Below are 22,508 nucleotides of genomic sequence, written 5' to 3' on the forward strand. Positions count from 1 at the left end.
ACTGGCCACTGGCAAGCCGCAAAAGAGATGCGATGCACCATCAGCATTGACCTCTGGGGTTCATTTTGCATCCCGTTGTTGGTCATCCGGATGATGGATCCCTCCCTTCCATCGTCCCCTCCCTCGAGGCTCCGTGGCACCGTGGCACCGTGGCTTCTCGACCTTTAACGTGCTGGCTAGCATCGGAGCAATTGCTGTATCCTCCCCGATAGTTGTATCCCTTTGGAGCCTTTGGCCCCCACGGTGGGCGGGAATGACGGTGTTCCATACACGTGCCACTATCATTTTAAAGCGATACTTGGTGCGGGGGCCTCGAAGACACGCTGCATAGAATGATGCTACAGCATGAAAGTCTGGTAGCGAAGAAAGTATTCGCCTGTTAACCCTGTCAGCCATTGCCTCTAGTTCGCATACTAAGGGTGATTTGGTCATTTAGTGTTGGACTCTTAAGGTTGTGAGAAACGTCTTCATCTCCCAGGGCAGCCGGTCTGCCGCTGGTGTGTCAATGGCGAAACCGTCATCCTAGATTTGTTGTTTGTCGTCCGTAGTCTTACCGCCATGATGACTTTGATGGCGCTCTGGACCTTTGCCTCAGTAAATTAAGTCGTAAACAAGGGGACTGTTCATACGTATTTTGCTGGTTTTTCTCTTGCGGGTGAGAAACAAACTGAGGTTTGCTCAAGTCACCAGCATGTTGAAAGTGCTTGGGCTTACATAAGGCTGTTTCCAAGGTACCTGCGTGCCTGCCTACCTTGCCTTGCCGTACCCTGCCTTTTAGTGCGGGCAGTTGCTCCTTCACGATATCACCTTCCTTTCGGGTTTATGCAATTCACTCTAGAAAGTGCCGACCTCCCTACCTTGGTAGATTGTTCTTTCCGCAATAGACAACGGGACTGAATGTAGCAAGAGGTGCCTTCCATTGCTCCTGCATGTGCCCAAGTAGGTTGACGAATTATTACCTAAGGTACTAGAGACACTGCGAGGCACTTCTTTCTATCCTGCCTTCCTGCAGGACATGAGGCATCCCAAGGTTCCTTACCCTACTTATGGTCCTGATGTGAGTCCTCCAATCTTCATGCTTCGTGTTTTTTTTTTGCATCGACTTCAATCTCCGACCACGTCTGATTCCCTGCCTCTTTGTTTTTGGTTTCACTCCCTTCGTCCAGGCCGACTGAACCAGCAAACCGGCACCACTAGGTGCCGTAGGAACCTTACCAACACGGGCACTCACGGTTTCCCACGTCAGCCACGTGTGCAGCAGCAGCAGCGGCATGTTGAGCTGGCGAGATTTGGCCCCAAGGCATCCTCAGACTCCATCCCACACGTCCGCCCCGCGCCCTTAGAGACTTGCTATGCCAATCTCAAGTTTTGGTTCTCGATCCCGACTCGTTAATCTCTTCCTACCTCGACGGCCTTTCCACAACTACGGTCCACGGTATCTGTCTATCTATGGAGAACAGGTCGGTCACGACCAGATGTCACTGGTTACTCAAGCTTCATGTATCAAAGAGGGCTGGAACTCTCCGACTCCCATTAACCTTTGACGTATGGACCAACCCAGACCGTGGTCTTGACCGCTCGGCTCCGGAAAGTACCTCGCCCTTCACGACACTACACAACCCTCAAATTCATCCAATAACCTGCCAGACACTCAGCAGCCAATATCAGCAACATATTGTCGTTGCGTAATGTCCCGAATGTCCCGCACCGCTGGCGAGTGGCCACAGGTCATCTTGCCTCTCTCCCGAAACACCGGCTTTCTTGAAACATGTCAGTCACGAGTCCGCGTACGACAAACAAATCTACGTATTACAGATCAGTACGGAGCACACACGCCAATTGGCTGGTGGCATTTGGCTCTTTGCGCTTCCCCGCCGTCGTCACCCACAGCAGCTCTTCCCAAGCTTCATCAGCATCGCAAGGTTCGAGTCGCCTTGTCATCCGGCTCCATCCTCCTTCAGACATCTCTACATCTTCCACACCGTGCACCGATGCTCCTTCTCGGCACTTGAAGAGACTTGAGTCTTCGAGCTGGCCAACGACACTCACTCACGAGTCATACTGTTCAACGACTAGGAATCAAGCTGTCCCCTACAAAGTACACGATCAAAACATCTCCAGTTCTCCTACGGACATGCTTCCTCCACCACATCCATGCATGCATGGCACGGGTGCCGTAGCGCTGTGGGCCACTTTCACACACCCCAGATTCCTAACGCCACGACCCAAGGCCTTAATTAATCTCAGGGCCAGGGGTCTCTGCTCAGTTTGCTCCAATCATACCCTTGCGTTCTTCGTCTTCCTGGTTTTCGTCCCTCTTTGAGGTCCTCAAGTCCCAGACATTTGATGCCTCCACTTCAAAAACAGCACTTCCACTTCCAAGACCAGGGCTAGGGACGGGAAAGTGGCCCAAGCGGTGTTCTGAGTCTGGACCAGCCAGGATCGAATGCCCGTCACGTCAATACAGAGAAAATGAGAACGTACTCCGTACCTATGGGCACTTGGAATGGGATCCATTCGAAACTGGGATCCTCGCCAGTCACGGTCGTCCAGCAAATGCTATCCACGTCCTCCGTTTGCTGTCACATTTGAGATGCTATTCGCGGCGCGTCCACAGCATTCACTCGACGTGTCACGCCTTTATGGGAATGACAAACCCCACAGCGGCTTCATGCGCGAGCAGCTATCGGCTGGATTTTGTCCTTCTGCTGTTGCTTCAGACACTGTCTGCCACGTCGCGCGCTGTCCACCCACTGGGAATGTGGCACTGGGCTTTCGCCGTGATCTGGCTTTGCCCCCCTTGGCCTAGGCCTGTGGAATCCTACAATACAAAAGAGAGTGGCTAGTCTTGTTAGGTATCTGGCCAGACTCGGTCTAGCACGTTTATGTGTCATGCAGGAGGTAGTACCGCTTCTGCAGGAACAGACTACAGGCACATCCTCCGCCAGCAGGAATCGTGGAATTCGCACACTGAGCCGAGAGCCAAGGCGCCCGTACTTCGCACTGGCAGGCACCTTGGGTTGGGTTAACTATGACCGGACACATGCTGCACCGTCTTCTGCTCAGCCGTCACTTGCGGCAGTCATCACGGCATAGCTCTAGGGCGTTGCCTCAACTTCGACGCGAATAACCTCGAAGGACTGTTGTCAACCCAAGATCCCTCGAATCGACGGGCTAGATTTCTAGGAGTACTCGCGGGATATTCACTTCTCGGAAGCATCCGTGGTCTCGTGTTACAAGACAGGAAACTCGTCGAGCCCCTTCAATCTCCAATCTCTTCCAGTTTTGTCGCCAATTGCACTCTTGGGAGTTCGAAGTGATCCTAGACTGTTGCGTAAGTCCGAACCCGAGCGCCTGAGAAAACACGGGACTATGCAGTCAAAGACCGCTCACTCCAGCACTCACCATGCCTTCGATGACTCGGGAGCAGTTCCTAACCAAGTCATGAGGTCACACAACGCAACTGGGCAATCGCTCGAGCCTCTCATCAGCACCTTTCAATTACATCTCATGGAACAGTCTAGGCTTTGGAAGTTCCCACAGTTGAGACGCCGTTGAACTGCGGAACAAGCGGCTACTGATCCTCGTGTGCAGGCACTTTTTAAAGAAGCCACTGACATGATTGGCACATTGGCAACTGAGAGCTTCCCAGCCTACACAGAGTGAGTAAGTTGGGCAGTCCAGATTTACGTGGGAAAAGCGGTGTCTTTGCTGCAGCTTCTACTTCCACCGATGGCACTGAAAGGCTAGTGGATCAGAAGGGGGCCGTAGAGCAATCGGTCAGGTCGGCAATTTTCTTCGACCTGAACAGGCTCGATGTCCATCCGTAGGGGCAAACAAGCCGGTACTCGAGGGGCAAATACGGCGAATCGACAGACCCACTTAGAACCGGCATTCCGAATCAAAATGACAAGATAATTCTCTTCAGGCCCCTGAGGCTCGCGGGCGCAGACCGTCAGTTCTTTTCCAGATCCGGAGAATCGTCCCCGGTCGTGTTGATAAAGTCGACATTACGGCCTTCAAACAGCCAACGAGAGAGCTCGGAGTGGGATGGAACATGCAACAGACGGCAGTGAAGAAAGCGGGCCCTTGGAGAGACCAGGCAGGTTGTGATCAGAGGCATCAGAAGTCGATGCCAATTTAAACCGCTGCAGCGGTGTAGACTACGGAGTACGGAGTATGGCCTACGAAAACCCTCTGGCGGCAGTGCAGCTATTCCCGACTGGTGCTGTGGGCGCGAACCAGATGCGAGTACCAGGAAACCCCCTCTCCAGCGTCGCTTTTTTCCTCAGCGCCTCAGCGGCCGTTGTTTCTGGATCCTGATGGCTGGTGGATCCAGCAATCTTAATCCATTTCCATGAGCACATTCGAACCACAGGCGCGAAAGCCCAGGAGCTCAAGGCGCGCAATGAGATCCCACACTACAATCCCGTGAAGTATGAATCGCCACGAGATCCATGTCTAGTACGACGAGACAACACCAGGAAAAGGAGCATGCATTGCGCTTGTCCTGACGTGCCTGGCTTGCACTCGCGAACGCCTCGAGACGCCTGCACGAACTCTAAGTACCTTGTTATCGAAGAAAGTTAATTCTTTCTAAGTTATAAGTACAAGAATACAGTTTTAATAAAATAGTATAGTACTTACCTAGTACTTAAATTAAGATACTTTTTTAAGCTTATTATAAAAAAAAGATAACTATATTACTAACTACTTACTATCGAGGTCCGTAAGTAATACTATAGCTTTAATTATAATAACTTTGCCTATAATAAATAAAAAGTTTAATTATAAATCCTTTAAAAGCCTTTTTTTAAGAGCTATAAGAGCCTCTAAGTTAAGTTAAAATACTTACTAAGATATTAATAACTAAACTAACCCTATAATAACGACTTTAATAAAAAACTTAGTAAATAATATTAAAAGCCTTATTAACGTTAAGTATAATTTACGAAGTATAGTAACGCGGCCGTAAAGTATTATTAATATATTTTATATTAAAAAGGGTATTATTAATATTAATAAAATAAATAAGGCTATATTAATATAGTACCTTAATTTCTTTTTATAGCTCGAAAATAATCGCTTTAAATAATATTAAAAATCTATTAAAAAGCTCTCTTAAGTACTCCGGTATATTTATTACTATTTCTATAATAATAAGACTCCTAGCGCTTACGTATAAAAATAAATTACTTACTTCTAAATAATAATACTAGCTTATTAATAAGCTATCGAAATTATAATTCTAATAATCCCTTAACGAGGGAGAGGGTAGAATAAAGGAAAGGATAAGTAAGAAAAGGGTTAAGGTTAAATAGTGCGGAATTCGAGGGCAGGGTAGCGTCTACATATACTGCGGCAATCCTCTAGTAATACAAAACAATAGAGTTAAACAGTGGCCTGCACGAACTCATGAGCCAGAAGCCGCTCTGAATGGGAGAGACAATTGGTGGCCTGTGCCAGCCGCCTCGGAAGCCAAGCGTTAGGATCGACAGAGCCAGCCAATCAAGCGTGGCGGGAGGGCAAGAGGACTTGGACCCTGAGAAAGACAGGTGGGAACTTGGGAGCTCGTTGCATTGCAAACTGGAATAGCCCCTCGTCCCATATGCGACCCAGGCGGAATGCCGTCAGGAATTACGATGCTGGTCTTGAATTCACTGCACACAGTCCTAGGGAGCAGCCAGAGCGTCAAACACAATATGCTACTTTGTCCCAGCATACGGGGTCATCTTGATACCACGCCAGACGGCAGCTCTAGACCAACCATTGTACGGTTCAGATCTGCATTGCAGCCCATGTTCAAGGCGGCTTGGCCAAGCATCGGGAAGCTCCAGTTCCGCTGATGAAGCTGCCAGCTACTGCACCTCACCAGCTGCAGCTCGCTTTTTGTCATGGTCGTCCGTTGCTGCAGAACACAACAAGCGATTGTTTCGTTCATATGACAAACAGCCAGCTGCATGCGAGGGCTTTGAAGCCTCAGACTACGCCAAGTACCGTAATGACAGAAGATGATTTGGAAATGGAGAGGTTCTAGTGACCGAGAGAGTGCGAGACCACTATAATCCTTCATCAGCTGCAATCACCAAGCTCAACGAGGCCCTTCGTCCGAAATCTTAGCGTGCCATTCGCAACCTTGTGTTTGATGACCTCAGCCTACGTGGGACTTTTGGCACACAAGCTGTTCTCTGTTCGCACCAAGAACATTTGAATTTCCTTGGGCCTTGTAAACCTCCACGATTTCAACAAGAAGATGGCGTCTTTGGGTCTCCAGTGGACCCGTGGAAGGTAAGCTTCTCTGCTTCAAAGTTCTGACTTTCTGATAAGTCATATTTAATTGGCTTTGGACATCCTCGCTCGCCCCTGGATCAAGCCTGGTGGCTTCAGACAGGCATGATTGGCCAATACTGCCCATACCTGGGACAAGCCAATCAGCTCACAGGTGCTTGCTCTGCAGATGTATGTGATGGGGCCGCACAGCTACGTCGGCCGGGCCTATACTGCGTACTGAAGCAATTCCTGACCCCTACCTCGGTAGGTTTCCATCAACTCCATCAACTCGATCCCCAGTCTACAAGAAGAGTTTCTAACATTATCTTCAGTCGACAGCCCAGTATGAAAACGGGAAAACTCCTGTGTATCGTCAAGAGGGAATCATTGCCTTTCGATATCTTTAGACGACAAATTTCAAGCAACTGCTCTGTGAACCAAGCCAGGATTACTCTACCAAAAGCAATACGGATTCGGTTGACATCCCGACCCCTCAACCTCCCGGGGTCGAATAAACTTGGGACGAAGTCCGCTAGAAGGAAGGTCGGAATTCCGTCAGCTGTGCAGCAGATCAACTCATCAACCTCGTCCTGCAATTCGGGCTATAGCCATCCCATCCAATGACGACTCGGTATTGTCCCGCAAAGTGCGGTGAAACACCAAATCAGTCGCTCCCATGACCGCCAGCCATCTTCAGCCTGAAGTCTAGCCGGCGTCGCGGGCATGTTTCAGATGCGCCATCAATCTGAGGGGGAGGGAAAGCTTCTCGTCGCAGATTTTCTCGCTTCACCACCAAGACCGCTTCAGCTAGACTAGACGAAGACACGCAGCACGACTATGAAGAAAACTCATGTGAGCATGTCGATCCCAGTTCATGCGCACTCCTCCTCTCTCTTCCGCTCGCGGAAGAGGAGGGAGCGATTCAAGGCAAACATCGTAGGACCACCGCTGTAGCCTGTCAGACACGTTGCGGAAGTTGAGATGATGGGTCTTGGCAATCAGACGGTCCTCCAGTCCCCGGCTCCCAGATTCCGTCGGTGAGATGGATGGGCCGGCTTCATTGGGCGCAGGACGTTCCCAGACCGAGCCTGCCATTCTCCTACTCGTTGACGCTGTCACGAAGTGTCACTTGTCGCAAACGAAATGCGCCAGGAACATGCCGGCTAGCCACCGTTGTGCATTGCGGTTTGCTCACTATGCCAACTATCGCCATGCGAAGCGATGTTCGCCACGCTCGATGCACACGACTAAACAACCCGAACTTGATGGTCGAGGCGAACCCCTCGAGTCACGATCGAATTCATCGGCAAGGAAACGGCCTCCAATGCAAGCTTTCGTTTTCCCATATCGTCTCTTGAAAGGAAGAGTGAGACGATCCCCCATATGAGACGCGGAGCCCCATGCCGTTTCAACCATGGGAGCGATCCACAATGTTCAGCTGACAACCGCGACGAGCTAGCCTGTCTCGCCATGTTACGAATGAGATGCCTCGTTCGATGATGGCCTCCATGTCACTTAAGCGCATCTGATCATGCCGTCTCAAGATCCGGCTCATCAGCCCATCGAGGTACGGCTGGATGATGATGGGAACCCAGGCCACCTTGATCCTCAACCAGACCTTCTGCTTATCCAGGTGCACCACGTTGGTCTGGTCGGAGACCGTGGGGTTCCGGATCGGGTCCAGTCCGCGGATAAGAGGTTCCGGGACGGGGCCGATCAATCGGCGCCAGTGCCGTTCAACGACGGTCTCCCGGACGCTCTACCCGCTCTCACCTGCGTCCGCATAGCTTTGATCGATGCCTGTGACCTCGATATTGTACGGCAGGTTGATGGTCCAATGCTGCGTCGCTTCCTATCGATGTCGGCGCCAGTCTATTTGGACATCTGCATCTATCGTCCAGCACACTTCCACAGGTCCTCCAAGTAAGGAAATCAAACCCTGCCGCACTGCCGTCAAATGATATCAGGTATCGAAGACCACATCTTGCCTACGTCGTATATACAGCCCAGACTAGATCAAGTGATCCTCCTATGGCCAAGTCAACCAAGCAACGAGTTCCGCTTTGGTCTCCGCCTTCTGCGCAGTAATCTTCGGGGCCGCCGCTGCAGTGCTACGGAGCCCGCGTCCACCGAGAAATTTCCACACTCTTCTTTGGGAGGGCGCATTCGTTCTCATTCATCTGCTCCGATTCCGCCTGCTCGACAGTGAAGATCGTTTTTTGAGCAGCGAAAGAGGGGGAAGAGAGCCCCCATGTCTCAGTCTTGGCCGGCGTTGTCCGAGACGTCCTCGCCTTGGGTCATTACGGACCGTTTGGTATTGAGTTCAGCCCGCGACTTATGGGTATCTCAAGCTGACGGGGTACCCGACATAGAAGGCATGCGCATGATCGCAATGATCTCAGCCTGACAAGTCACATGCAGTAGGCCTTAGGATCAACGCATTGGTGTTTGGATATTAGATCTGTAGCACTCGAATGTTGGGCTAGCTGTTGACGGGTTTCCCGAGGTAGTTGCGCGTTGACGCGACCAGACGAATGGGCCATCTTCAATACATCCTTGAAACTTCCACTTGAAGTTAGGAAGCAAGCCGAACTCCGGGTTCGACACTGCGACGCCAAGTCAATTTTGAAGCGAACCCCCGCGGCGTCATGGTCCACGAACACATGGAGACCAGGGCCGAGCCGATCCGAGCCTGGAAACTTCGTGATGTGCTGCCATGGCCGATGGAGAACAGCGATCACTGCAGGATGACCGAAGTAGGCGTCCCGTCCTTCGAAATGGCAACCTTTCTTATCCCAGGAGGGATCATTTACTCGAGCTGGAGCGGCGAGGTTTCACACTCTATCGGAGTCGCGAACATGTTCGCTGCAGGGTTTGCGGGAAGGTTTTGGCAAGGGAGCACGCGATCAGAGACGATCGTGAGGTTCTTGGCCCTCCTGGGGTTCCGAGACAGTGGGCTGGGTCCTGTCAATCGAAGTTTGATGTTTATTGCCGCCCATCGATTGGCGAGACACTGACAGCTCGTCTGCGACTACGACCAAACTCCTTCAAGCACGATGCAGTGTTGCACCGTGAAGGGGAGAAGGGGGGAAACGCCTCAGAAAGATTTCGATGCGCTTGCGCAGAAACAAAGCCAAGCGGTTATATATAGCTTCAGCCCTGCCAACACGGACGGGGCCTGAAAAAACAGTCAAAATCGTGACACGGCGAAGAAGAAATGTAACCTCACGGGCCCGAAGAGACGGCGCTGCCCGGCTGCTTGCGGTTTGGCGTCGTCTCAGGAGCTGATGTAGATGCTCGAAACAGTGCGTTTCGGGACCTTCTCAAAATAGAGGAAGTGCGCAATTGATAGAGAGACGTCGAGACGCCAAAGAAGAACGTCTTACTCATTTACCCTGCTGAGAGTTCTTAAACTGCATATAGTCTATCAATATTATCTCAAATCACCATTCATCTTGCCTCACCTTTTTCTCCAAATCGCGCGACTTTTGAGACTCGTATTTTTTCAAGGCCGCGTCTCAATCAAGCGCCAAGTCGTTTGTCTTTGTATTGATTGTAAGCTCCCTTGTTATATCGTATGGCAATCTATTCATACTTTGTGTGGCTCTCTCTTGGACCACGTGCTCCTGCCATTGGAGTTCTCTTTCTTCTCGGATCGGTGTCGTCGAATCGACTTACTCATCTACCCTGCTAAACCAATCTATCAACACATGCCAGGTCCACCGTCGCATCTCGATATATCGCAGCTCATTCATTCTATTCTGCCCACTGCCTAGTGCCCGGAGGTCCCCTCTAGATGGAGAAAGAAATAGTGGATCGAATGCGAGCTTGAACGGTGGACCAACCTCTCAAGGCTTGTTGCGCGACGCCCAGGGCTCGCCGTCGAATATGTCCGAGGATTTGTCCTATCCATTCGGCCGGGCTTTCCGAGAACGGGATTGCCGAGTTCTAGATGATTCCCAGCTTGTGGTGATAGCTTCGACTCCGTGATGGAGGGTGGAAGTACCGCGGGCTACTTCACATAGTGTCCGGGAGAGCACGAATGGTCAGGTCGCACACCTCTCTCGCCGCGTCGTCACAGTCCTGAATACGTAGTCGGTCAGATCCCCTATGATGTTGATGTTAGCGAGAAGAATTACACGGTAAGTCTGCGTCGCGGTAGAGGCGGAAAGGTCACCCTGCCTCTCCCGTCGCTGTGCTCGATCAATGTAATTCAACACGATATACCAGTCTCTCTAACATGTAATTCCGTCGTTGAGATGGGATGCAAAACCGTATCCATCTCACGCGGCTCCAAGACGGATGGGGAAACATGGGGTCCGTCCTATATTCCAAAGCAAATTCTAGCCGTGATTCAAACGCGATGGATGTCGCTAGATCCAGGCTCTCTGGTCTCCTTAGCGCATTGGCGGTGGATGAATAGATACCTCACCCAACTGTTGGGAACCAGTAAATTGAGACAGAGCTCACTTGGTACAAGCCCAGTCCATAGACTTCACACATCCTTTCCCAGAGCCAGTCGGTAGCGTACAATTCGACTCACGTCTAACCTTGAATCATCGTCACAGTCACAAGAATCAACATCTCGCGAGTAGTGTCGACCAAGGGTGATAAACACGACAAAGAGACGCCTCGCCCACACTGTTTAGTAGCTAGTGACTCAGACGGAGTGAGCTTCGTGCGAGCCATGAATTCTACACGCCGTATCATATAGGGGCTGAGTGAGTTGGTAGCTTGCAAGGCCAGTCTTGAAGTGTAGACATTAGCCTCAGTTCGAGAGCGTCGAAGGAACTAGTCAAGAGGACGCAACAGGAATAGGCAATTGTAAAAGCGGCCGTCATTTCAGAATATCATCATACGTTTCTCTCTATCATGACATATATCCCAGCACTGCTTTCGCTAGTCATCGCTTTCCCAAACTAAATCCCAGATATCAAGTCATAAATATGAAAAAGATTCCATCCCAGCGGCGTCGCACCGTCTCATCGTATCAAGAAACCTGGTAACGCCGCGAGATCAAAACCGCTTAAATCATCGCCAGACATGTATCAAATCAAACAAATAACCTCCCAAAAATATTCACAAACATTCAATCCAAACACACAGTACCTGAAACAAGGCCCGAGTCAAAGCACAACGACCAAGGCTTCACCGCCTGTAGCTGTAGTCGTTGTACTCTCTCTCCCTCCTCCGGTCGGAGATGGTAACCCTCATCCTCTCCTCTTCAGGGGGCGGCGGCGGCGGCAGCATCCTGGGCGGCGAGTACCTTCTACCCTCGACGTAGCGGAACGTCTCGTATCGCGGCTCAACGGGGACGGGGACGGGATAGGGCACCCGGACGGGCACGAGCTTCTCCCGCTCAACGTACACCTCTCTGATATCCCTCTCCCTGTCGCGGCTGCCTCTCCGCGAGTGGCTGTGGCTCCTCGACCGGCTGCTCCTGCTCGACTTGCTGCTCTTCACCGAAGGCTCGACGTCAACTGCGATGACCTCGATGGGTGGCAGGGGCTCCGGAACGACAACGGGTGGCGGCGGCGGCGGAGGCGGGAGGGGTAGAACGACAGGCGGTGGGGGAGGAGGAGGAGGCTTGACAATCACGGGCGGCGGCGGGGCGGGCTTGACGATGATGGGAGGCGGGGTGGGCTCGCGAGCCGGGATGAATGTGGTCTTCTTTGTGCGGACCGTGACGGCGCCGTTGGTGGGAGGTTCGAGATAGAGGCGCTTCTTTGCGCCGTGGTGATGGTGGTGGCGGTGATGGTGGTGATACTCGTAGTATTCCTTTGACGAGGCTGTACGATGCATGGTTAGTCATTTGTGTTTATGTAGACCTGGCGCGAACGTTGCGACAAACGTTGACGTCAGGTATTTTGGGGCTTACTCGTACCCATTTTGGACGGCTGGATTCGTGCCAAGGGGATTTTTGAACGTATAGATGTTTCTTGACTGTGCGCCTTTTCGGTGGCCTACACTTTTTTCGGTGCGAGGGTCGTGATGCCGAGAGGGAAAGTTGGTTGGAGTTTGGTTATTTTGGGTTGGTTTTGAGTTGCGGGTAGACGCAGGATGCGTCGTGGACCCGAGGATGGGATGAGGTGTTGCGTGTGTTGCGTGTAGCGACCCGAGGGATGTGCGAGATGCGATATGCGGGAATGCGATCCGCTAGACGACCGTTTTTTTTTGCGACACAAGTGATGTGCAGAGCGCAAAGACCGGGTGAGGGAAAATCAGATGTTGATCACCTGGCGCGGGGTGGGCTGGCCTTTTCCTCTACACTACCTAATGTCGGTAGGCACAAAAAGGGAGCCAGTGGCGAACGAACGGGTGGGAGAGAAGAAAGCGTTGGAGCTAAGTAAAGGTGTCGCGGTGTCAAATGTCGGTAAGCCAGCGGCGGCGGCGGGTTGTAGTTATGATTGTGGTTGTGGTGGGAATGAGAAGAACAGGACCAGTCTCTTTCGTCTGGAGTGTTGGCGGGCGGGAGATGCGCTATTCATATAACACTCATCCCACACCAACAACGAAGAGTCTAGGCTCTCTGGCTCGGCTGCAAGGAAGGTATGTATGTATGCACGGGGGTGGGAAGGAAGGGGAAGGGGAAGGGACGGGGAGTTGGCAGATGGCAGGTTGAATCAAGGTCCTCGTCGCTTCCGTAGAAGGGGGGAGGGGTGACTGGATTGGGCCTGCCTACCTACCTGCCTGCCTGGCAGTTGCCCCTCCTTCTGCAAACCAACTAATGGGAAAACACCAAGAAATTGGCCTGTGAGAGAGTTGCGCTGCGGTATTATCATGCACCACCTCTCACCCTTCTCAGCTTGGTTGGTTGGGTGTGTGTCAGCCCAAGATCAAAACCGCCCACTGCCCAGCGGGAAGGGGACATCCACGCAGGCCAGGCTGCCTTGCATCCATCTTCCCCCTTCAACTACTCCGTCCACTCGGGTTCAGCTATCCGTACTAAGCCACAACCAAGCCAGAGAAGCAAACCCGCATAACAAGCACATGGACGACGAAGCTACGAATTACACTACAGCACTCCGTAAAAGCCCACAGTAGATCCGGGACGGGAGCGCCGAGATGCTACATAGATGGACGCACGTACGGGCACGCAAGAGTGGATGTGAGCATGCACGGGTATGGAGAAGTATTAACCCCAAAGAACAGAGACCGGATATTCGAGAAGAGAGAGAGAGGCGCACGCAAAACACAGCCTGGACGTGTGTTGCTTGACATGCAGATGGATACTGTATACAATCATTCATTGGGTGAAATGGCATCTAGAGCCAAGGTACTATGCAGCAACAACTCCAATTCCAAAAGTCCAGATGGACCACCTCATGCGATTCCAACCTTTTTGCACCAGTGTCAAGTTCAACCCAACCCATCCAAAACATCCCATCACTTCCTTCCTTTCCCTTCCCTTCCGCTCCCCTCCCTCCTCTTTCCTGCCCGTTCCTTAGTACCACAGATGCACCTGCCATGGGAAGTTCTCCCGCCCTCCATTCCGTCCTCTGGTCTGGGACTTGGGAGGGGAGGTGGTCGGCTGTCACCTGGCACCTTCCTTCCCATCGTGTGGCAGACAAGGGTGCGCCATTGGGCAATTGAGGCCTTATGACGCCAGCGGGCACGTCACGCCAGAAATTGGGAAAATCAAGTTGTAAAACCCCGAGGCGGTCGACCATCGGTACGTATACTCGAACATTGACCGGGATCACTGGGCACGCGGCACGTCCACTCCCTCCTCCCGGCCTCGGCCCCAAGTTCCCAACCACTCAGATGCTCAGAACAGAGAGTGTAGAGAGCTTTCTATCCAAACCTTCCAAAGAGCTAAGCTGTGCGCAACATGCTCCCTCCTTGATCGCAAAGCGCCGCACCAGCAATCACCAAAAGAGAAGGGCAGAGCTTCCAGACCACTCATTCGCTCGACTCACTGTAGCCGCCCTACATCTCCAGCTGCATTCTGCGCACTCTGCACTGCTTCACGGCGTCCGGCACCTGGTCCTGTCCGTAAGACGGAAAATTGAAAATTCCAAGGATGTTATCGTAACTGTCATGTCGTCGTGCATGTCTCTCCGCGGCCCTATCATCAATAGCCCGCCCACAGATCCCAACAGGCTGGGGATGCCAGACCACAACCGGGGAATCTTCCAAAACGCTTCCATCCTTTGAGTTCTCAGCTCTCCCCCCCCATCTCGGCCATATCTGGGCCATCTGGGGCCACCCCTGATCGTGGGGTTTGCAGGGCTGAGCTTGTCAGATTGGGTTCCGTGTGTGAGCTGGCAGTCGCACGTCTCCGCTCCATTATCCTTCTCGTCCCAACCTTCTTTTTTCTTCCCTCGCCCAAGCGTAGCGTCTGTGTCCGGCTCTGTTCGTCGGGCTGCAAAGGAGGCAACATTTCTCTCCGATCTACTTTCCCCTTCTGCAGGACAAGAGACCACCTTTCGATGCGTGTATGCCGGTAGACGAGTAGCGGAAGGGCTAGCTGGCCTCAAATCTCCGTTGGGCGCCATCCCACGATGCCAAGCCGATGAGCCAACACCCATCCCCAATCCATCGATCGTCCCCATCCTGCCGGCGTAAGACTGGCAGCCCAATCTTTGACGTGCCTTGGGTGAGTGTGTTCGGCGATTCGTGAAGCAGCCGGCAGTCGAAGAATCGACAATCTAGGCCCAACCACTTCCACAAAGAAGACCCTTGCACCCAGGGTCCTGGCGCCGGCTCGGGTGCCCCCGAGCTTCCTGGCTTCGATCCAAGGCAGTTGCACTTGTCAGACCAGGGCCGTCATGTAGTGCAAAGTAGCTGGTGGTGTCGTGCTGTTGCCAGAGGCGTACCGCGGTATGCGTCCCGCAAACTCACGTCCGTTGGCTTCGTCGTCTGTCCAGCCGCCTCGTGAAGCTCTGCTTGGCCAACATTGGCCGACTATACACGGCCCGCGGAGCATTGATAACCTCGATACCGGCATGCTGCTGGTAGCTAGGCTTCTCGGACATGTCCCCGCCACTGTACGATGAAGCGGGAAATTGTGTGCCCAGTCTGTCATCGCCTCGCACTTTTCTGAGCACCCAGTCGACGAGGTGTCCTATCTCGCCCATCCACCACAGACCCAGCACAATCGTTAAGATGGTGACGGGTATCGCGGTAGCCCAGTACAACCACTGCCCGGCCTCCATGTCTCGGATGTCGCTAGAGTTCATCCCGAAGACGCTCGAGACGGCGCTCAGAGGCAAAAAGATAATGGTGACAATAGTAAAGGCATAAATCGCCTGCTCTTGCCGGTCCTTGGTCACCGCGGCATTGTTGAGGTTCTAGTTCAACTCGTTAGCGTGCCCATCCCAGAATCTAAGATGTCACAAGCGGTCTCGAACAACTACTCACCGTCTGTTCCAAAACGTCAGCCTGTTCAGCATACTCTTCAAAGTCCCTGCTCCGCCGCTCAAGTAGCTGCGTGCACTCCGCCGCCAGGAGATCCCTGAAGCCAGCCGCGTCCGTGGACGGAAGCTTGTAAAAGTCGGACACCTCTGCACTGGCAGCCATGACCATGGGCTCCAGCAGCACCTGCACGTCTTCGTCATCGCCGGCGCCATGTCTGCCGCTGCTTCTACCCATCCGCAAATGAGGCTTGAGAGAAGCTGTTTCGCGGTAGTTGGCTGCGGCGACCTGAGTTCGAGCCGATCGGTGAAGCTTCGCTGCTGCGGATGAACCTTCTTGACGAGAGGCTAGGATAGAGCTAAAAACACTGTTTTGCGCTGCAATTGCGCGGTTAATCACGCTCAGTTCCTGGCGCAAGAAGTTGATTCGTTGCTGGTACGAGATGTCCGACTGCCCGTTTGCAATCTCGTTTTCCTGCCCGCAATGTCAGTGCATGATACAAAAGTAGATAGTCCACACACCACGAGTCACTCCAAACTTACCAATGATCTGAGATACTCTGAATAAGTGTCCGTAATTCCCGCATACTTTCCAGACGTGTTGGACAAGAGGCCGTAGCTGATCAGGGACACCACCTCGAGCGGGAGGACGGAAGACCGTTCCAGCAGATTAAGGCTTGACAGCCGTTCCATCATGTGCTTCATCCCGTTCTTGACCAGCGTGTCCGCCACCTCCAGATGGTCCTCCCACATGTGCGTTTCGTGACTCGCGTAGATCAGGCCCATGACCAGATGAAGCCAGGCTCGGATCAGCTCCAGCGGAACGTCGATATCCACCCGGTCTGTGGGTTCGGCATGGGACAGGATGCTCTTGAAGGCGATGACGGGGAGGGCCATTTGGCGCAGTGCTTTTCTGACCGTGGGGGCATTTGCGTAGACGGCTTCGCGACGTATCTTGTCGAGGTTGTTCGGATGAGACTCACCCTCGGTGGTCTGGGGCTGAGAGATCTGAAAGCCGTTAGCATCTAATAGGGGCTCATGAGACAAACAATAGCCTTACTCTGACCAAGTTCATCACGGCACCCCAAAACCTCTCCGTTGTCGGTCCATCAAACAATGGAGGCAAGAAGAAGCGGAACAAAGAGTCAGCCGCGTTGAAGATATCAACGCGCTCGTCATAATCTTGCTTCTTCCACAACTTCTTCGTATTCTGTATCTGCGCCCCCTGCTGCTCGAGATACTCAAACACTTCATTTCTCGTCGACATCTCAGCCTCCAGATACGCCCGCCGATCTGGCCCGTTGGTCTCAGCCGTCAAAAACTCCTCGACTTCGGACAGCTGTTTCTGAAGGACGATAAAGTTGGGACCTTCCATTGGGCTGGGCGATCTTGCTTCGGCCCAGCTGAATACGTGAAACATCTCGTTGGTCTTGTTGGACTGTCCCGGTGGGAAGCTCATCCGGTTTCCAGCTGATGATCTGGGCAGCTGTAGGCCACCAGACGATTGCCCTACATTGCAGCTCAGGCCTTGTTTGATAGGTCTCAAAATGCCGCTTGGCGGTAATTGTGGTGGTGTGCTATAAGTTTATCAACCCAATGCTCTGATTGAAGCGAGTTCACGGAGACTTACCATGTTTCCATGCTGATCACGACATTCCTGCGAGAGGTCCTGGCGAATTGAAGCACCTTCCACCAACGCGCTTCCGTCAAAAGACGACCGTTGAAGTGGAAACGGACCGCCTTTGGCCAGAAATCGGCAAAGTGCGCAATAAACGCAAACCAGGTTCTGCACTCCTCGAGAGGAAACGACCACATCACCGACTCGCCGTGCTGGATAAGTATTCGTCCCGTGTCTGCGCCCAAGGTCGGATCTCTCGCCGGCTCAGACGTCATCGTGACAGTCTCGCCGCGCAGGGCTTCTTTGTACATGGAACCGCAGGTGATGAGCAGCGAGTTATCCAGGACGATACACCACAGCTGTCGAATGTGGAAGCACATGTCTTTTCCTCCGTTTCCAATTTGCCGCGTCGCCTGGAGCATATCCCGTTTCTGCGAGTTCCTTGAGAACGCTAACTGCAGCAGCGTGAGGGGTGGGTATGCTCCCGGGTTTCCCGTGGCCAGGATTCCAGAATACTCTTCGAGTGAAAAGTACGGGATGCAGAGCCAAGTCACGGAACGCTTTCCTATCGCCGAGCCTTTGGCTTGGTCTCCTCCGCGTTGGAGGGGCAGTTCGAGGTGGCTGGGCTCCATGTGCTTGACCGTCGTGTCGCGAGAGGTGCGGATGGTCTTGGAGTAGTTTTTCCTCACATCGGAGAGCAGCTTGCGGATGTCATTTTGTTCCGACTCGGAGAGTGCGCGAGAAATCTCATTCTACTCAGAGTTAGCACTTGTCTCCTAAGATTGGTGGTTTGAGTAAAGACTTACAGTAAACTCGTCAAAGTTCATCATGTCTTGCTGTACATGCCTATAAGATGGTTAGTATTCCGAGGACACTAAAGAACACACACGCCACTTACAGCCATCTAAACAGCGATTGCCGCCTTCTCTTGGTGTCATAGACAACATCCAAAGCAGCCGAATGCACACCGCCCAGGACGCCCTCACCAGTGTACATTGACTGATACACATGAAGCGCCGTACTCAACGGCGGCTCCTCCCCTCTCAACGTAGAGTCATCCGAGAACGGGATATCCAAATCCGACCCATCATCGTCTCTAGCCGGGTCGGACGACGAGCGCGCCGGGTCAAAGGCATACACCTTGCCCGACGTCTCCTCCAAATCGACCCAGTCCTCAACCTCCTCGACGGGAGTGAGGTACTCCTGGCCCGTAAAGTCTGGCGGCATCGGGAATCCGTCTAGGTCGAAGCTCTGCTCGTCCGACTCCGTGCCCTCGTTGGCGATGATGGACGGCACGGGTACGATTTCAGGTTCTTGCGGTGGTGACTGCTGCCTCGTCTGCATCTGCGCCTCTTCTGGTATCGCTGCAGGGAAGATGATGTTCTGCTGCTGGGTGTTTGTGGTGGTAGTGGCGGGCATATCATACACCACGGGAACAGAAAGCGGCGTCTTGGCCCGTCTTCTGGGAGCATATGATTCCAGAGGTGACGTAAAGCGCTCAAGTGGTGATGATGTGAACCTCTCCAAAGGTGACTGAAATCGTACAAATGGCGAAACGACCCTCCGGCTCCTCTGACTCCGTTGACTCCCCTGCCGTCCCGGGGCTCTGGGTGGCGGGGTGGGCGGCACAGGTTCGTAGATGGGATCCCCCTTGCGGAACTCCTCAATCAGTTGGACGAGGTGTGCCGTTTGAGCTTCTCTGCTGCTGTACTGGCTCCTGAGGCTCTGGGCTGAGGCTCTGCTGCTGTTGCTGTAGGGGAAGAGGGACTGGCCTCCCCGCCGGCGAGGTTGGGGTGAAGGTTCGTACTGTGACATCGTGAAGGTTACTCTTCGCAAGAGCCGGGTATGATATGGTGGGTGGCCTTGCTGTTTCTGTGCCGTAGCACCGTGTAAAGTCTGTCGTTTTGGTGTAAGTGCCGTTTGGTGGGGTTTCCCTTGACCCTGGTATTAATCGAGTGGTGATAATATTTTCTCCTTCTCCAAACGGCAAGGTGGTATTGGATATCCTTTAATTATCGATAGATTGCAAAATAAGCGAACGCCTCTCTAGATCGGCGGCGCCCCCGAAACCAAGATGCACCACTTATTAAATAGAATGCTTGCCATGACTGCTCAGTACTATGTAATAGCAGCAAATCACCATGGCAAAATGCAACCTACCCAGCCCGGCCGAAAAAACCACCAGCCACCCGGTTGTTGCAACTCAAAGGAGGCAGGGCAGGGCCGACACTAAACACGGGGCCCGCAAGCGCCGTTGCCCATCACCTCAGTTACTGCCGTTACTGCCGTGGCGCCAGTCTGAGCGCTGGGCCGTTGGTGGCTTTTTGTGCCTTGTAGGGGGATGCCACGGCAGGTACAGAGGGCCGTGAGCCTGTGAAGGGCCAAGCAGACGCCAGGAACCGTCAACCACTGCAGGTTCCCACCCACGCCGCACAGAGGATGGAGACGGTAGAACACGTTAGCGGCGGTGGTTCTTGACTTGCCCCGCCATCTTCAGCGGTGAAGACACGGGCCCGGGAGGCCCCAGCTTGCAAAATAAGGCTGATTGGCACTAAACGTGCTGGGCCCAGCCACTGCCGGGGCGACGATGCAGGTGGTTTCCCTGTAGCTCAGACAGACGCTCATCTCACCTCACTCTTAGCTTCTTCACTGAGTACCACATTCTTCATAGCCAGGATTGTCACATTCACGTCAAGTCACGCGTTGCTGGGTGTTGTGCTCAGATCTCTTATTATTAGTGTCTTCTTTTGAAGACGAGAGTGTCCGAGTTCTTTTGATGCATCCGAGTATCCGTAAACCGAGATCCCTCAACTCCAGACTTGCAAACCAGGGGGTATCGTGAAATGAACCTGTCCCAGAACTGAAAATCGAATGGGTATCTGCTTTTTCATAACCATAACCATGACCGTAACCGTAACCGTAACCGTGGCTGACCATGCCAAGAGACGAAAAGTGAAAGTAGAGCCAGCAAGCAAGCTTCTTGGTCCATGGTGTCCACTGGGTGAATGGATACCTCCTCCAAGGTCCCGTCACATTCAAACACCTCCAAACAGGATAGAAAAAGAAAAAGAAAAAGAAAAAGCTGTCTGGTGCCGAAAAAAGCATGTCTTATCTTCCATTCGCTTGAAGGACTGGTCCAGGAGGTCCAATCTGCGAGATGGTTTTGAGCAAGTCAAGTCATCCGTCTGTGTACTAGCTCTTGCCGCGGAGGATCAAGTAAAGTCGAAAGCCGCAATGATGGAGTACCGTAATGGCAACAAAAGAAGCTCGGTGGTCAATGCCGAGAAACGAAGATTTCGCGTCCGTATTGCCAAAATGAAGTAATCCGATTTGAAGCATGGTAGCGAGAATATCGATGTCCCAAGTGAATCCCAAAGGTTGATGAGTATCCAGCAAAGGCAAGAAAGGGCTGTACCATCCAGGTAAGAAGAAACTCAAAGCTCGGTGCTTATTGGGTCAAGACTGCCATCTTAGCCAGTGAACGAGTAGCCGGGATCGATGCCAAAGCCAGAAAGACGACGGCACATCTCATCGACGGACTCCTGGTAGAACGGAACCATCGCGGGACCAGACAAGGCAGGACGCGAGGAAGGACCGGCAGGGTTGATGGGCTCTTCGTAGAAGAAGTGGCTCTCATCGATCTTCTCCTCAACCCACTCCATGTTCTCGTCAAAGATCTTGGGGAAGTCGGGAAGCAGACCCTCGTAGTAGAACTCCTCCCACTCGGAACGCCAGGGGAACGGGAGGCCCTCCCAGAGGCTCTGAGTCAGCGGATTGAAGCTAGGCTGGCGGCGCAGAAAGGGGAGCACGACGGTCGCCACCTTGGCAAAAGCCACCTTCATGGGCTTGAGCTCCTCGTTGAGGGGGTTGTCGAGGTACAGATGGATAAGCGCCATCCGGAAGGGAACCTCGAATCCAGCCATCTTATTGAACTCTTTGATCTGGTAGTAGAAGTACCGGCCGCCGAACGCGACGCGGTACATCTCGTACGCCTCCTCCATGTTGTCAAGCTGGCTCTTGAGCATTGACGAGACGCCGAAGCGGTACGCCGGGCCATAGAACATGACGTTGTTGATGACAGGACGGGTGTCCCAGATACAATCCCGGTTGACCCTGTGGCCGGGGAGGTCTGCCAACATTCGAATTAGAGAACAATTGAGAAAGAAAGTCCCAACAGTTACTTACCACCGTTGTAGATGAAGAAGATGACCGGGCTGAGGTACGCCATCGCGCAGTCGCTCAGGTCGAGGTGGGTCTTGCCGTCCTGTTCATCAACCGAAAATATCAGAACATTGCAATCTTCCGTCGATCCTCAATAGCAAACTTACCTCGTCGGCAGGAGGAAGGAGTCCCGCCAATCTGGTGGCCTCGGAGGTAACGATGTCGCGATGACATCCGATCATCGTGCCCTCACGGACATGGAGGAACAAGTTATGAGTCTCTCTTTTCAGGAGGAGCCTGGAGTAGGAAGAAGAAAGAAAAGTCAGCAATTCGTTTTATGTTTCCGCATCTTGATGAGCCTCAGGCTTACCCAGCGCGGTGGTCTCGCTCGAGCGAGGCGATCATGGCTCTTCTGAGCGCCTCGTCCTTAGCCGAAGCCTCGGACGAGGCGACAGCCACCTCTTCTTCGGTCGCGGTCGGGATTGCCGGGCCCTTCCCCTTCTCTTCCATCCCCTCGTCCGCCGGGAGAGGAACGTCGGCCGCGTCGATGACGGCAGGATCAGCAGCCACGTCAGGAGCTGCGGTTGAAGACCCTCCGACCACCGAAATGGCCGGAATCTCCGGTAGCAGCCACTGACGAGCTGCGTCCTCCGCCGCCTTCTTCGCAGCGATCTTTTCTTGTCGCTTCTGGCTGACCATCTCGGCGGTGTTGTCGGCGATGGAGGAAGAGGTGGTAGTAGTATCACGCTTGAGGATCGTGATAGTTGGAGGAGAAGAGGAAGATGGGTAATTGCTCTCCCTCAAAAGGGAAGAGGCAACACCAAATTCCTCCGCTCCTCCCACCACCGAGACGGAGTCAGAAGAAGAAGAAGAAGGGCAAGGGCTTTCAGCCCGTGAGGCTACAAGATTCTGCCCCTCCCCCTCCTTCACCTCCTCCCCAGTGTATCCCGTGAGGGATGGGAAGTCGGCGGCAGAGGGCGGAGGGGGAGCTGGATGCGGGGAGGGTTGCTGGTTGACCAAGACCTCTTGGTGCAGAGGACTGGGGCTGGGCGTTGTGCCCGTGGCGGCAATCTGGGCCCATGAGCGAGGGGCCATTGTGGTGG

General features: G+C 53.1%; 5 protein-coding genes across 5 annotated transcripts; 1 reads left to right on the top strand and 4 right to left on the bottom strand.

Moving 5' to 3' along the window:
• Positions 1-7,678: 7,678 nt before the first annotated feature.
• Positions 7,679-7,825, bottom strand: CCOS01_04454 (uncharacterized protein; the record flags this gene model as incomplete). Its single annotated transcript, XM_060452635.1, has 1 exon — positions 7,679-7,825. The coding sequence occupies one exon, from the start codon at positions 7,823-7,825 to the stop codon at positions 7,679-7,681; it is 147 nt and encodes a 48-aa protein (XP_060316593.1).
• On the top strand, positions 7,802-8,197 carry CCOS01_04455 (uncharacterized protein; the record flags this gene model as incomplete). The annotated part of the gene is made up of 1 exon (XM_060452636.1): positions 7,802-8,197. The coding sequence occupies one exon, from the start codon at positions 7,802-7,804 to the stop codon at positions 8,195-8,197; it is 396 nt and encodes a 131-aa protein (XP_060316594.1).
• Positions 8,198-11,418: 3,221 nt separating this feature from the next.
• On the bottom strand, positions 11,419-12,158 carry CCOS01_04456 (uncharacterized protein; the record flags this gene model as incomplete). Its single annotated transcript, XM_060452637.1, has 2 exons — positions 11,419-12,059; positions 12,149-12,158. 2 exons carry the CDS (start codon positions 12,156-12,158, stop codon positions 11,419-11,421), a joined length of 651 nt encoding a protein of 216 aa, XP_060316595.1.
• A 2,952-nt stretch (positions 12,159-15,110) lies between these two features.
• Positions 15,111-19,059, bottom strand: CCOS01_04457 (uncharacterized protein; the record flags this gene model as incomplete). The annotated part of the gene is made up of 7 exons (XM_060452638.1): positions 15,111-15,563; positions 15,634-16,101; positions 16,170-16,634; positions 16,687-17,203; positions 17,257-17,996; positions 18,051-18,090; positions 18,143-19,059. 7 exons carry the CDS (start codon positions 19,057-19,059, stop codon positions 15,111-15,113), a joined length of 3,600 nt encoding a protein of 1,199 aa, XP_060316596.1.
• A 1,655-nt stretch (positions 19,060-20,714) lies between these two features.
• Positions 20,715-22,500, bottom strand: CCOS01_04458 (uncharacterized protein; the record flags this gene model as incomplete). Its single annotated transcript, XM_060452639.1, has 4 exons — positions 20,715-21,373; positions 21,430-21,508; positions 21,573-21,702; positions 21,776-22,500. The coding sequence occupies 4 exons, from the start codon at positions 22,498-22,500 to the stop codon at positions 20,715-20,717; spliced, it is 1,593 nt and encodes a 530-aa protein (XP_060316597.1).
• Between the last annotated feature and the right edge of the window lie 8 nt (positions 22,501-22,508).

This window comes from Colletotrichum costaricense, assembly GCF_030867565.1.
Source record: "Colletotrichum costaricense strain IMI 309622 chromosome Unknown Scaffold_4.1, whole genome shotgun sequence".
NCBI classification, from domain to species: Eukaryota; Fungi; Ascomycota; class Sordariomycetes; order Glomerellales; family Glomerellaceae; genus Colletotrichum; species Colletotrichum costaricense.